This window comes from Girardinichthys multiradiatus, chromosome 3, assembly GCF_021462225.1.
Source record: "Girardinichthys multiradiatus isolate DD_20200921_A chromosome 3, DD_fGirMul_XY1, whole genome shotgun sequence".
Taxonomy (NCBI): Eukaryota; Metazoa; Chordata; class Actinopteri; order Cyprinodontiformes; family Goodeidae; genus Girardinichthys; species Girardinichthys multiradiatus.
The window spans coordinates 33,107,454-33,123,089 of record NC_061796.1 but is presented as its reverse complement, the minus strand read 5'-3'; the positions used below and the strand labels follow the sequence as shown (position 1 = coordinate 33,123,089).

The window sequence follows — 15,636 nt, the reverse complement described above, 5'->3', positions numbered from 1 at the left end:
TTCTGCTGGGGGACTTCAACACCAACATGGGAAACGACAGTGACACCTGGAGAGGTGTGATCGGGAGGAATGGCCGTTCCTAATTCGAGTGGTGTTTTGTTATTGGACTTCTGTGCTACTCACAGATTGTCCATAATGAACACCATGTTGAAACATAAGGGTGTCCACTTGGCACCATGTTCAAACGAAAGGGTGTCCACTTGGCACCAGGACACCCTAGGCAGGAGGTCAATGATCGACTTTGTTGTCGTATCATCAGACTTTCGGCCGCATGTTTTGGACACTCGGGTGAAGAGAGGGGCTGAGCTGTCCACTGATCACCACCTGGTGGTGAGTTGGATCCGCTGGAAGAGGAGATAGCTGGACAGACTTGGCAGGCCCAAGCGCATAGTGAGGGCCTGCTGGGAACGTCTGGCGGAGCTCTCAGCCAGGGACGTGCTGTGGCCGGGCTGTGGCAGAAGCAAAAACTCAGGCCTGGGAGGAGTTCGGTGAGGCCATGGAGAAGGACTACCAGTTGGCCTCGAAGCGATTCTGGCAAACCATTCGGCGCCTCAGGAGGGGGAAGCAGTGCTTCGCCAACACTGTTTACAGTGGGGGTGGGAAGCTGCTGACCTCGACTGGGGACATTATTGGGCGGTGGAAAGAGCACTTTGCGGATCTCCTCAATCCTGCCATCATGCATTCCCTGGTGGAAACAGAGGCCAGGGACTCGGGGTTAGACTTTTTCATCACCCAGGCTGAAGTCAACGAGGTGGTTAAAAAGCTCCACGGTGGCAGGGCTTCGGGGGTGGATAAAATCTGCCTTAAGTACCTCAAGTCTCTGGATGTTGTGGGACTGTCATGGTTGACACGTCTCTTCAACACTGCGTGGCGGTCGGGGACAGTGGTCCCCATTCATAAGAAGGGTGACCGGAGGGTGTGTTCCTACTACGGGGGGATCACACTCCTCAGCCTCCCTGGTAAGGCCTACGCCAGGGTATTAGAGAGGAGAGTCCGGACGATAGTCGAACCTTGGCTTCAGGATGAGCAGTGTGGTTCTCGTCCTGGCCGTGGAACACTGGACCAGCTCTATACACTGTACAGGGTACTCGAGGGTTCATGGGAGTTTGCCCAACCGGTCCACATGTGTTTTGTGGGCCTGTAGAAGGCATTCAACTGTGTCCCTCGTGGTGCCCTGTGGGGGATTCTCCAGGAGTATGGAATCGGGGGCCCGTTATTAGGGGCAATCCGGTCTCTGTACAAGCGGAGCAGGAGTTTGGTCCGCATTGCCGGCACTAAGTCGGACCTGTTCCCGGTGCATGTTGGACTCCGGCAGGGCTGCCCTTTGTCACTGGTCCTGTTCATAACTGTTATGGACAAGATTTCTAGGTGCAGCCAAGGGCCGGAGGGGGTCTGGTTTAGGGACCAGAGGATTTCGTCTCTTCTTTTTGCAGATGACGTGGTCCTGCTGGCCCCCTCTAGCCAAGACCTACAGCATGCGCTGGGGCAGTTCGCAGCCAAGCGTGAAGTTGCTGGGATAAAGATCAGCTCATCCAAGTCCCAGGCCATGGTTCTCGACCGGAAAAGGGTGGCTTGTCCTCTTCAGGTTGGAGGGGAGTTCCTGCCTCAAGTGGAGGAGTGTAAGTAACTTGGGGTCTTGTTCACGAGTGAGGGAAGAATGGAGCGGGAGATTGACAGACGGATTGGTGCGGCTGCCGCAGTAATGGGGGCGCTGTACCGGTCCGTTGTGGTGAAGAGAGAGCTTAGCCAAAAAGCGAAGCTCTCGATTTATTGGTTGGTCTACCTTTCTTACCCTCACCTATGGCCATGAACTTTGGGTCATGACCGAAAGAACAAGATCCCGGATACAAGCGGCTGAAACGAGCTTCCTCCGTAGGGTGGCCGGGCACTCCCTTAGAGATAGGGTGAGGAGCTCGGCCCTCCGGGAGTGGCTTGGAGTGCTCCTCCACATCAAGAGGAGCCAGTTGAGGTGGCTCGGGCGTCAAATTTATTTTAAGTTCACAAAGTTTGTTAATAACTAAGAAATAAAGCTATGAAAGTCTTTATGTGTCAAGGCTACTCCCCAATCTGTTGAAAGTCATTGCATTTTACACCTTTATTATGGCCTGGGTTCCTCCCGGAGGAGCTGGAGGAGGTGTCTAGGGAGAGGGACGTCTGGGTGTCTCTCCTGAGTCTGCTGCCCCCGTAACCCGGCCCCGGATAAAGTGGAAAACGACGAGTATGAGTACGAGATGTACATATATACACAGTTGACTTTACAATAGAATATAATGAGAGAAGAATTTTTAAATATATGTTATTGATATTGCATTAGGGCAATTGATGCTTGTAAATGCCAAAAACCATCTTGAGTTCAGCAAACTTAGTTTTACTTGCTATATCTGCCACACTAATTTTCCCAAAAGGATGCAGTGAATTGGTGGTCAGCAAAACTTCATACTGTACTGGGCATCTAGGTTTTTGTGACATCACTAGTTTAATTATTCCTACCCAATGTCATCACTGGTCTCCTCTATGACAGATGCCATCACCGACCTCATGTCTGTCTTCTTCACCCCTTGAGTGTGCTCTTCTCCATTAAGTCAAACAAGCATTATATAATAGCTTTACATAAATTACATGTCTTACTAATGTACTTTTTCTATATAGATAATATTCAAATATTGATTACTTGGCAAAGGTGCTAGAACGGCTGTTCTACCTAATATTAGACCAACCTGTTGCCTTCTCCTGTCTGTCCTGATTCTTTCTCTCTCTTCTCTTCTTCTCTCAATCCTCAAATAAATGAAATGAATTTTGTATTAACGAGGTTTTTAAAATACAGCAATAAAAACCACATTTAAAAAAACCATAAAAATTTGGTTTTAACAATATTCTTGTTGGATATCGGTTACTGGTTGGTCGCTGATCAGACTTATCAGATACATCACAACAGCACTGTAGTTTTATATCTGAGTGAAAACATTTAAACTCAAGTGCATCACTCCCAAGTTCCATAATATATATTTTTTATGATTCACTGTCAAGCTTAGCAAATGATTACTGTCAAAATACCCACAAACAACTTTGTTTTATTGTCAGGATCTGTTATATTTTAAATACTAATCAGTACACAGTTTCAAGACAAGAGTAACTTGTCATTTTACTAGTAGTAGCTTTTTTTAATACACTGACATAACTTACATACCGTCTTTCAACCGATTTGAAAAGATTTTTCATTATCTCTAAGACGTCTTTATAACCTTGCTGAATCTGTTCTGAGATTTGTACAGGAAGGTGTTGGGACCCACAGCCATGGAAACAACATTAAAACTTTGTCCGGTACAAACTTTTCTGGACTTCCCATGATGCCACAGGCTGTATAAAAGCACCCCCCTTTCCACTAGTCTGATCTCTTGCACCTAGGACTCCGCTGCGAGGCTGACCGGAGAGACAAGCACTCTAATGTCTCTTTGCTGGCAAAAAGACAAACTCTTCAAACTGGTTCCAAGGGTGTCATACAATCATCGATCATATACACTCAGATAAGTACAAACGAATCACTCTGTGTATCCAGTAGATTCATTCATGAAAGGGAATTAAGGTACTCGCCTGGCTTGACTTTCTCTCTGAGGCCTGCAGAAGCAAACGGTGTTCCAGAGAAGTCCCCAGTAGAGAAGCTGTCTCTACAAGCCGAGTGAAGTGGTTTTCCCTGCCTGAGAGAAGGACAACAGGAGCTGCATCACCGTGGTTACGGTAACGTGCTGTTTGGCTGGCCGACAGAACAGCCGCCACTCTCCACAGCTAAGGAGGTCAGCTGTAGCTAACCGTTTAAAGACTGTGGACGTTTCTTCAAACTTTGCCACCCTGGACATCGTTCCTCACCACAGTTCATGAGGTTAAGTGTTTGGGCAGAATAATATAGAAGTGATTTAGATTGAAATGATCTAAACATTTTCCATTTTATTTTTAAAGGTGTGTGTTTGATTCTGGGGCCAAGCTATCAGCTTCTTTGTTAGCTTCAACTGGTAACAGGTAAGGACACGTGCTTGTTTCATATCTAGCTTTGTAAAGTATAAAGGAGCACTGAAGATTGCCTTCAGTGCGCATTCACTGAACTGTGTTTTGTGACTTTCAAACAATGTGAGCCTTTGACATAAACACTCTGAAGACTAGTCTTGGGATAAATCAATTTATTGAAGCAGTATCTCACTCTATTGATAATAGATTTTCATAACACCTGCATGCCTGAAGGGCCACAGCTGTGTTCGCTTTTCCTCCTGCTTTGCTAGGGGGCAGTAGCAGCCAGCTGTAGCACACGCAATTTCATCATTTATGGATGTGGTCTGCACCTCTTTTGCACCTGTTATCCACTGCATGTGCAAAACACGCCCACTTATTGCACAAGCAGTTTAGCGCCCCTAATTGGGATCTTTGAAGATCAGGCCCTATGAATCTTTCCATCTCTCTTGTTGGAGCCTCTTTTCTCCCTCTCTTTTATTAATGAAGTCACTTTAGTTTTCTCAGATGTCATAATGAATGTTGAGCAACGAGTGTTGATGGTTTATCTCTATTAGGGTTATCTTTATTAATTTGGCACTGTGTCTAAGCATTCATTTTGAGAGGTTTAATTTTGTGCTCAAATCAGCTTTGATGAGGTAAAATAAGCAACAGAAAATATACACATAATTAGAAGTAAAACTTTATGTTTTTGAATGGCTACCTTTCTTGTTCTCATTTCTGGTTATAGCAGAACAATGGCACTGTGCTTTTGTGGTTTGGTCAGCAATCCGAGCAAACCGAGCAATTATTTCTTCTTTTACATCTGGCACCACATCATTTCCAGAAATGAAAGAGGGGGGTTCCCTCTTAGAACTCCCCGGGCTTCTGGTTCCTCCTTAAATTCTGCTGTAAGCAACCCAGAATAATTTCAGTGCAGTGTGCTGTGTGCTGTGTTTTTATTTGGTCTACAAGACCCAACAACAACTGTTTGGTAAGATATTTTACGCCAAGTGCTTCTTTTAAATGCTTACAAGTGATTTTTTTATATTGAAAACTGAAATTCATTTATAAAATTCTGTCATTATTGCTTAAAAAATCAAGACATGTCTTTTTTCTTATTTAGGTACTGTATTTGCATAGCTCTGATAGTACTGTAAATATAATCTTTATCAACATATTACTAAAAAAACCCTACATAGATTTTTTATGGTAGTTTTACAGTGGTACCATATAGCAAGAAGGTTTCAGGTTCAAACCTTTCCTGTTCTGGTCTTTCTGAGTGAAGTTTTCCTGTTGTCCTTGTGTCTTTGTAGTTGCTCTGTGGTTACTCTGGATTCTTTTTGTAGTTCAAAAACATGCATGTTAAGTGAAGTAGTAGTACTATGCTGACTGCATGCTCCTGTTGTTTGTCTGTGGCCACTATCTAACCTTTTTATTTTAGGTTTTATTGTAAGAGATGTTAAAATCTAGCATGTTCTGTTGTTTATGTGGCACTAAATCATGATAAATAAATAAAACTGCAGCAATAAAATAATAGGGCCAATTTGCTTGATGGAATACATGTTTGTTGGATTTTGTTATTACACAAATGCCACATAAAATGATTATTTTCTCTTAAGATCCGCATGTCTCTGCAAACAGTGGCTACACATACTTCCTTTTTGATGTGCAGGCTATTTTCACTTCTATATTTCTTCCCAAATTTTCTTTCCACCATAGTACACTGAACCTTTCATTCATGGGTTAACTGGGTAGGGCATCTGAGTTGTTAATTTAGTAGATTATCATAGCTATTTTGGTGCCCTAGGTGGGATTATGCCCCTCAACCCCACCAATAACAGCTGTATGAATTAAGGTTTCAATTATGCAAACAGGCTATTAGATCTTTACTACGTTATGTGCAACAATTGATTAAATATCAATAGTTGCAGTGTTTCTTCCTTGTGTAAACGTTTACCATCAAAATCTATTTTATTCACAACTTTTAGCAAAATAATAGAAGGTTCTAAGATGGTTTATAAAAATAGACAGATGTGGCAAAAATGTCCTCAGTCCCCCAATAAGCACAAAGAATCTGACAAAGAGGGAGGTGTTCCTACCAAGCAACATTTGGAGCAGCTCTGTTCTTCACCAGTAATTTAGCGACCATCCAATAATTTAATGGGGGCCAAAAATTATGTCATTTACTGTTTCATTCAAAGGTTTGTTATCCTATTCGGTTAATACTAAGAACGTGACAAACAGATAATATTTTGAAATATATTTCTGAAAACAGTTCAGTAAAAAGCTTCATATGGAGTGCTTTATCTTTAATTATTTATCTTAAATTATTTAAAACAGGGATACAGTATTTCCAGTGGTAGAATTATTTCAATGGTATGTAAAATAATGAAATATAATGGAAACTTATATGTTCTTAGATCAGTTCACAGCTGTTTTAGGTGGAAAAGCCTCTGATTCACAACCTCCAATCCTGCCATTAAGTAAATGAAACAGCTCTTTCAGAAGCTTTAGATCATATGCTAACTTCAGCTTGTAACAACAACAGAACTTGGTCTGAATTTATCAGATAAACCAATGGTAGGACGACCACTTGGAGTCCTTATACATCATGTGTCTGGATTCTCACTTCAGACCTCAATAAATAAAATACAAATAGGTTAAAAAAATATTGCTTTCTTACAGATATGCATGATGGAAGTTGCTGTGAAGTCATCAGATGAACATCCATGGTGGAAGGAGCTTGTAGATGATTTATCTGAGAACTATGACAACTATTCTTTTTATGAAGACAACAGTTACGAGGAAGGTGATGTTTGTGACCTGACTATGGGTATGGATTTTGAAGCAATGTTCATCCCAGTTCTGTACTCAGTGGTGTTTATTGTTGGAAACCTGGGAAATGGATTGTTGATAGCAGTGCTAATAAGGACCAGGAAGACCTGGAATGTAACAGATACCTTCATCCTTCACCTGGCTTTGGCGGATGTCCTGCTGCTGATGACGCTGCCACTCTGGGTTACACAGTCTGCTAGTATGGTTGGATGGTCATTTGGAACCCCTCTCTGCAAGATCACCGGAGCCATTTTTACGGTATAAATTGTACAGTGAGAGATATTAGCTTGAAGAGATTAAATATTAACTGCTTTTGTTTTACTTTCAGATCAGCTTGTATTGTGGGATTTTCCTCTTAGCCTGCATCAGCGTGGACCGCTACCTCTTCATCGTCCATTCTACCAAGATGTACACTCGCAGGAAGCCCTGGGTGGTTCAAGCCAGCTGCTTGGTGGTGTGGTTCTTCTCCCTGATCCTCTCCATCCCTGACTGGTACTTTTTAGAAGCTGTGGAAGATGTCCGACGAAGCAGAACAGAGTGTGTTCATAACTACTTTAAACTTAGCCCAGAATATTTTTATTTCTTAAGAATGGCAGCGCGATGGCTGTACCACAGTATGGGCTTCCTGCTACCTTCATTTGTTTTGATCTTCTGCTACTCCTCCATCATGTGGCAGCTGGGATGTGTATGCCTCCAAAAGCAGAGAGCTTTCAAAGTCATAATAGCTGTAGTGGCAGTTTTCTTTCTCTGCTGGACTCCACTTAATGTCACACTTATTGTGGACACAATTCATCAAAACAGCAGTGGCAGAACAGCATGTGTAACAATAACATCTCTGCACAAAGCTCGGTTAGTGACAGAGAGTTTGGGATACCTTCACTGCAGCCTCAGTCCCATCCTGTACGCCTTTGTGGGTGTGAAGTTCCAACATCATCTGCTAAACATCCTGAGGTCCATGGGTTGCAAGCTAAAAACAAGCGTCAAATCTGAATCTTATGCCTGGAGAGGCTCGATCTGGTCTGAGTCAGCTGACACCTCCAACTCCGTTGCAATCTGAAAGTCAACAGTGAGAAGTTCAAATGTGCTCATCAGAGACATAAAAATTACTTTAGCAAACACCTTGATTTCTAAAAGCTAGGACTAGATGCACAGATTTTAATTTGTTGGGATTTTTTTCTAATCAAAACAGTAAAGATTGTAGAGAAACCACAGACTTTTTATAGATGTCAACGAGGCCTTAGTATAATGCTGGATGGATATTCAAGCACTCTTTTTGGCAGAAGAGGTTGGTTTCCTAGCTCAGGCCCAACTTTTCAGCATGCAATTTAGGATATTGATATGTCATCAGAGCGACTTCAACAGCTTAACATTTGCTTCCTTTATCCATTCCAAAACCAGTTTGTGCTTTGGATCATTGTTCTGTTTGAACACCAGATTATCCATATTTGAACCATCTGACCCAAACTAGTCCAGCAGCAAAAGGGAAAGTGGTTAAGATGTTCAAGAACAACTTAGAAACTAAGGAACTAACAACTCACAAGCCTATTATCAAATGAAAGATCTTACTATCCCCAGTGAATTGAGATTAACATCAACATGAGCAGAGAGGTGACCCTTTTATAATATATAATTTGCAGCATCACACATGAACAAGCCAAATTCCTTTCGGAGAAATATGTTTTGGTCTGATGAGATAAAAATTGAGTTATTTGGAAACAAGAGTGTTTGAAGACTCAAAGCAAGGCTTCCAAACTTTAAGAACAATGTTGCAGCTGTCAAACAAGGTGGTGGGAGCATCATGCTGAGGGAATGTTACACTGGCTGTGGTAAAGGTGCATGAGGTTGATGGAATAATGAAGAAGAGGCACTACTATCTCCTGCTTCACCTCAAACCAACAGCTAAATGGTTAAAACTGAACACTACTTGGTGTTGCAACAGGGTAATGGTTCCCAGTCACACAATAAAACTGGGTCTGGAATGGATAAATCAGGCTAACATCTAGCTCCTGGAATGTTAATGAACTCAAACTTGTTGAAACTGTATAGACTATGCTTAAAAGTTGAGCCTGTGCTAAGAAACCAACTACTTTTCGTGAGTTTTCCATTTCTGCCTGGAGAAATAGTCAATTATCCAGCCAAAACTATGGCAGGGGGTTCTGGAGTGCTACAAAAAGAGTGTAATTTCTCTTAAACTTGCTAAGTAAAATTTATCTAAATAGTGGTGGGGATGTATGTACAGGAAAGCCCACAGTTTTCACAACCGCGGCAGATTTAGTTTAAAAGTAATGTTTAATTTTGTACAAATGTTTCTTCTAACTGGCAGTAATATTAAAGTTTTGGAGTGACCCAGTCAGTCTCATTGAATCTCTGTGAAGTTAGCGAAAGATTAGGGTCATTGCACAGAAGTCTTCATCACCAAATTTTCAAAATACCAGTGGAAACAATTATGACAAAATATACATATTTTTAATTAATTACTGAGAAGGTATGAATCAAATTTTCCATGACATACTTTCATTAAATAATCTGTTAATATAATATGTAAATAAAAACATATATTTTTTTAAACAGTTACTCCTTTGACATGGTTTTGTTAGGGTGAGATAGAAAAACTCATTTTCTATCAGAAACAGATCACCTTGGATGAATGAAAACGATTCTGAACCTCGATCTGCCACAGACATGAATAATATTGGACGTAAAAGCATGTGAATTAACCAATGAATATAATTTAGACTGTTTGTGAATTAGATATAATTCACAAATTCAAATATTTGCATTTAATTCTAGTTTTTGAAAACCATCACTGCTTTATTCTCATTCCATCCTGCAAAATGAACGCTTAAAATGTGTCTTTGAAAAGTCCTCAACTATTATGATGCTGTATGCGTGTCCCTGATGAGCGTATGTGACTTGGACAGGATCTATACATAAAAAACGTCCAGACAGGGGTAAAGCACACATGTTAACAAAAAGCTGAAATTTTTGTATATATTTTGTGAAAGGTGTTTGCTGTTGGGAAACTTTCTCTGATAAAATAATGTATCCAAAGCTAAAAGATGAATGATTTGTTCAGTAGTCACTATTTCCCATTTATCATATTTACACCTGCTAAATGGCAGAGAAAGAACATTTTCCTTTATTTGGTTGGCTATTTTATAATTGATAAAGGATGTGTCTTTTGCATTTTTATTATCTAGGGGAAATTTAGTATAGTTTTATATGTTTAAATGGTATTTTGCACATGTTTTTTATTGCATTGTTTTTATATGGAACATTCATGAGAATTTATTTTTATCATTACTGTGTTTTTTCCTAAAATACAGTTCAAAATGCATAAATGGATAGTGATATTGACTCAAAATAATTTAGGTTGCCTATAGCACCCTCCTCAGAAGATGTATGGTAAGTAAAAAAGGTAATAATTTAGAGACATCCAGCACATTATGCCTGATTCGGTATCCATTGTGTTTCCAGTGTTTGCGGGTGAAGTTTATCCCTTGAGCAGATAAGGTTATAAATGTATATCTCTTATCACACAAACCCAATCATTGGGAACTTTGTTTTTCATCTGATGTTGAATATAAAGAAAACTGGAAGGGTGTCTCTATTCTGTTTCCAAAAGTTTGACCTCTATTATAAGTATTGTTGCTGCACAAGGCCTGAGAACAATCCAGGCCAAACAGGATGGAGACAGATAGACTCTAACCTCTTAGTCCTTCAAATCAGTCTTTGTGTGCATAAACTAAATCAGGGATTCCAAAACTTTTTTCAAATTCTGTCTTACATGTTAATGGTGAGAAATGCTACTAGGACTTGCCATTGGACATATGCAAATTACTACATGTACAACCTCATCAACCATTTTAAACTGTCTTTATTTTGTGCTACAACTATAGGACAATATGCTACATGCCTTTTAGTTTCTGCTGATCATCGTAAGGCCATTTGACTTAAAGTTACAGTACAGGAAACATGAAAATAGATCAGATATCGAGGAGGAAAATTCACAAAGGTATTGCAGGTGTTAAATGTGTGCAAGTTTGAATTTCTGTCTAATTCTGAGAACTGAAGAAAAGACAGATCTGCTCCTAAAATCTCTTTGGAAGAAAACAATCTTTCTCCACTGATTGCAGTCCCTATTACAAATGATGCAAGAAACAAAATTAGATCAAATGCTGATAGCAAATTGCCTCAAGTAGAAATAAAATTGCACTCACTGATATACTGCTGTACTTTAATCTCTTAACCAGAAGGTTTTCACCACAGATAGTTTCACTTAAACAAATAAATTCCTTCTGTTTTATTTTGAGTTTGCAGACAAAATACAGAAAAATCACATTTATGACACATTTTTGCTTGATGGTAGCAATTTTTCAAAGAGAAAGTAATGCAGACTTTGAAACAGACTGCTCCTGTGAATCATTTACAGATTACAATAAGCAGCAGTGTGTTACTATTATAGTGTTTCTTATTGTTTAGTCTGAACTAAATGAATTGTTTAATATCAAAATAAGCTAACTAGCTTTGTTGAGTAATAAATACAGAAAGGAAAATGTTTTCAAGAGGTGAGTTTTTCATTCAGCTGCAGAGCGAATGTGATGGAAATAATTTCCTGAGAACAGTTTATTGTATATGCAGCCATTTGGATCAGGTTTTATCCTGTCCCACATTGTTTCTGTTCAGCTGTTTGCCAAGATCCAGGATTTCCAGTTCACTAGCAGTCAGACCTCAAGAGAGAGAGCAACATCCAGAACAGAAAAGCACTATTTGAGTCAGTATATGACTATTTAACAACTATTATTTTCAGTTAGAAGAACTTTCATGTTACATATAACCCCTAATACTGTGTTTTTGTGTTTTAACTTTAAAGGGAATGCAGATAGTTGACAATGTGCCATTAGAGTTATGGGAGAATAATACCACTTTGTTATTCATCTATTTTTTTTCAATAAAAAGATTTACAGTTATCTTTTTTGTCTTTTTTGTTTTCTGAATTGTGTCATTTGCAGAATTCTGCTCAAAACTGCATACTTGACAGAAAAATGTTTTAAAACATAAATGCTCTTGGTGGAATGTGGTGTAGTTTTGTAGGTTTTTAATACTGAAGACAATGAACAAACTAACATAAGCATGTGTGGGAAGTTCTTAAAGTTTCCACACATTTATAAAAGGTCTCCATGGAAGACAAAAATAAGCAAAAAGAAAAAGAAAGGAGGCCGATATGTTGCAGTTTCTGTAGAAGTCATTAAACTTTTTAGCAGGAAACTTCTGTCTCTCCTGTGTTTCCTCTGTGGGGCCCTGCATGCTGTTAATAGTGACGCTGGGTCGTATCAAGCTCATTTCTGCTAAGCAGCTGTGTGACCTACAATAGCTGGCAATTTGGTAAGTTATTTTACATCCTTTATTCAGAATATATCCAGCTCAGCTTTTAATACACAAAAAGCCATTCATTAGCATACATATATTTTCTTTTTATGATATTTCACTGACATTATTTGCTTAATGTTATACTTTTTTTAACTTGCAGCCTTAATAAAAGCTATTATGTCAATAAATTCCTCTTTGTTGAGTTTTGATCCAGCAGGTTTGCATATACCTTTCTTTAAACAGTTGTGATGTGCTTTATTTAACACCTGACAATTTGGAAGTTAATAAATGTTACAGTAAGTGGTCGGAAGCAGTAGCGTGAAATATAAGGCAATGACACAAACATTGACATGTGTGTTGATTAAAAGAAAAAAAAAAACTAACTAAAATGCATATCTTGAAAAATGACAAAAAAATATTCTTTAGTTCTAAAAGTGTTTCAGAGGTTCTCTTAACTTCTCTGTAAATATAGATTGCTGTATATATTATGCAAACAATTGCATCATTAAAGGCCAAGAAAAGAATAAAAAAAAATGTATATGAGCAAAAACTTTAATTTATAATTTAAATATTTAAAGCGTGCTTTATGAATCCAAGCAAAACTGTTGTGTTCCTTTTTTGTGTCATAAAAAGAAAAGTTGCTTTTCCTCACAAGCAAAAACATTATCATGCTTCAGTCAAAATCAATGTGAAATTAACTGAGCTGGTGCATGACAGACAAACAGCACTCCCATGTGACTGGATCAAACCTAACTCAATGAACAAACCAAACTAAAGTAAAGCTTTCTTTCTTTCACAGGTGAATGATGGGAGCTGCTAAGAGTGCATCAGATGAACAACCCTTGTGGAACGACATATTTAAAGAATATAATGAAATCTATGATTCTGATGAAAACATCAGTTATGAAGAAGGTGATGTTTGTGACCTGATCGATGGCACAAAGTTTGAAGCGGTGTTTATACCAACTCTGTACTCCATGGTGTTTGTTGTTGGTATCCTGGGGAATGGCTTGCTGCTGGGAGTCCTGTTTCAGAGCAGGAAGAGGTGGAGTGTGATAGACACCTTCATCCTTCATCTGGCTGTATCAGATGTTCTGCTGTTGGTGACGCTGCCCCTTTGGGCCACTCAGTATGCTAGTAGCCGTGGATGGGAATTTGGTACCGGGCTTTGCAAGATTACTGGTGCTATTTTTACGGTAAGAATTTTACAATAGGAGTGACACCTTGCTTAAAATCCTGAATATTCTTTGTATCTGATAGTTTTTTGATTTCATTTCAGATTAACTTCTACTGTGGGATTTTTCTTTTGGCCTGCATCAGTTTCGATCGCTATCTGTCCATTGTCCATGCAACCCAGATGTACAACCGAAGGAATCCCTGGGTTGTTCATGCAAGCTGCTTGCTGGTGTGGTTCTTCTCTGTGCTCCTCTCCATCCCTGACTGGATCTTTTTAGAAGGCGTGGACAATGAGAGACAAAGTAGTGCAATGTGTATTCGCAATTATCATAAATTTAACTTGAATGTCATGGCCCATAAAATGGCAGCACGAGCGCTATACCACGTATTAGGGTTTGTGTTTCCTTCACTCGTCCTGATCTTTTGCTACTCCTGCATCCTGTTGCAGCTGCAGTGTGGCACCAAAGGCCTCCAAAAACAAAGAGCTTTCAAAGTCATAATAGCTGTGGTGGCAGTTTTCTTTCTCTGCTGGACACCATATAATGTGGTACTTTTTGCAGACACAATTCATCTCAACAACAACACAGGAACATGTGAAACAAATATATCTCTGAGCAAAGCTCTGACTGTGACTTCCTCTTTGGGATACCTTCACTGCAGCCTCAATCCCATCCTCTACGCCTTTGTGGGTGTGAAGTTTCGGCGTCAGCTGCTGAACATCCTGAGGTCTCTGGGCTGCAAACTGAAGTCAACTGTGAAATTAGAATCCAGGAGGAGCTCTGTTTGGTCTGATTCTGGAGAAACGTCCAAGTCCATTGCAATTTGAAAGACATTGAAATAAATATAAAAACAAGCTTACTACCATGTTAAAACTGACGTGGAGACGAAGTCTTCTAAACATTGTTGTAATTTACTGTATTTAGTTTTCTCTATGATTTCTCAATATTAATACTATGCAACCAGCTGAAAAAGATAGTGATATAAATTTAGCAGGTTATTACATCCTATTTGGCACCATATATCTGCTAGCAACAAAGTACCAACTAAGTTTTTGCCTTTTCCAATAACCAGAGAGCTATGTATGATTGGATAACTTGGGATTGCAATTGATGAGTGACAGGAAAAGTGGTGTATTTTTATATATAAGAACAGTTTGTATATAATTTCTTATTTTGCTACATTTGAATGCATTATTTTTACATTGAATGTTTAATACCTGAATGAAAATATATTTTTTATCGCTAAAATGTTTGTTTTTTGATAATGCAATTTACCATGAAAACAACTGAAAAGTAATGTTAAGTTTTTTACAAAAATAAAAACTAAAATAAAAGATTGTCTGGAGTCTGTGTTCATAAAAAATTTAACACTATTGTAATTGCAACATTTACACAAAAGCATCCAAACCATGAAAAGGTGCTTTGGCTTGGGGCCAAGCCAAGCCAAACAGGATAGAAACAATTAGACTGGTACCTTCTCAAAGTCTGTCTGATCAAACATTTAACAACAGCAAACACAATTTCCACTAGCTCTGTTCTAAATAAGCTAACACTGCTAATAAACCAAATACATGATAACATAAATAGTCTCAACAACAACATAGAAATGCAGTTTTTATAACAGGGATGTCAAGATTGAATACATGTTTTCTTTTTACACTTTATTTTATTTCTAAAAAACCTATCAGTGCCCATGTCCCTAAAGAAAGATTATGATGCCTGAAAGCAGGATGCTCAGGGCCCACCCAGCTGGGACCTAACCTCAATGCCTCTTCCTGCAAGTCATGACATTTTTCCAGTTGAGTCTGGCTGACTCTCGGGAGCAAAGCCATGACTGTCAGGCACCTGCCAACAGGCTCTACGCCAGCCTGGATTCAAGGAATGTGTCGTGGTCTCCTCAATCGAGGTATGGCGATTTCTATGGTTGTTTTTCATCAAGATCCACAAATCAGTCTTAGTCCGAAAACTCCCCTGAAGCCAAAGTCCACAAATAACATAGCTCTCAAATATCCTAGAGGAACTTAATCAACTTAATCATTCATCAATAGGTTTGCAATATCTTACATGTACAAAAGAGAACATGAGGTGGAAAACTGCTGACAATTTGTCTCAAGTAGAAAAGACAATTAAGCATCAATAATTTTGGATGAAATTGATATAACTGATTAAATAGAATCAAATTAACAGAAGATCTGTTGAATATTTGGATGAAACAGTACAAACAGTGGGGCTGATCTTCAAAAGGTTTGCGTGTAGAAAACCACGCGCAAACCTG

At 39.2% G+C, this 15,636-nt stretch overlaps 2 protein-coding genes across 4 annotated transcripts; both read left to right on the top strand.

Annotated features, from left to right (window-relative positions):
* The first annotated feature begins 3,948 nt into the window (after window positions 1–3,948).
* Window positions 3,949–14,674, top strand: LOC124862607 (C-X-C chemokine receptor type 3-like). Of its 2 annotated transcripts, XM_047356629.1 has the most exons (4): window positions 3,949–4,014; window positions 12,135–12,201; window positions 12,986–13,382; window positions 13,466–14,674. In XM_047356629.1, exons 3-4 carry the CDS (start codon window positions 12,990–12,992, stop codon window positions 14,186–14,188), a joined length of 1,116 nt encoding a protein of 371 aa, XP_047212585.1. In that variant the 5' UTR covers window positions 3,949–4,014; window positions 12,135–12,201; window positions 12,986–12,989; the 3' UTR covers window positions 14,189–14,674. The 2 variants fall into 2 exon arrangements, with proteins under 2 accessions (XP_047212585.1, XP_047212575.1); XM_047356619.1 differs by lacking the exon at window positions 3,949–4,014 and having other exon boundaries at window positions 12,085–12,201.
* LOC124862597 (C-X-C chemokine receptor type 3-like) lies at window positions 3,981–9,325 on the top strand. 2 transcript variants are annotated; one of them, XM_047356607.1, is made up of 3 exons: window positions 3,981–4,014; window positions 6,667–7,074; window positions 7,145–9,325. In XM_047356607.1, exons 2-3 carry the CDS (start codon window positions 6,673–6,675, stop codon window positions 7,871–7,873), a joined length of 1,131 nt encoding a protein of 376 aa, XP_047212563.1. In that variant the 5' UTR covers window positions 3,981–4,014; window positions 6,667–6,672; the 3' UTR covers window positions 7,874–9,325. The 2 variants fall into 2 exon arrangements, with proteins under 2 accessions (XP_047212563.1, XP_047212555.1); XM_047356599.1 differs by lacking the exon at window positions 3,981–4,014 and adding an exon at window positions 4,842–4,972.
* Window positions 14,675–15,636: the final 962 nt, after the last annotated feature.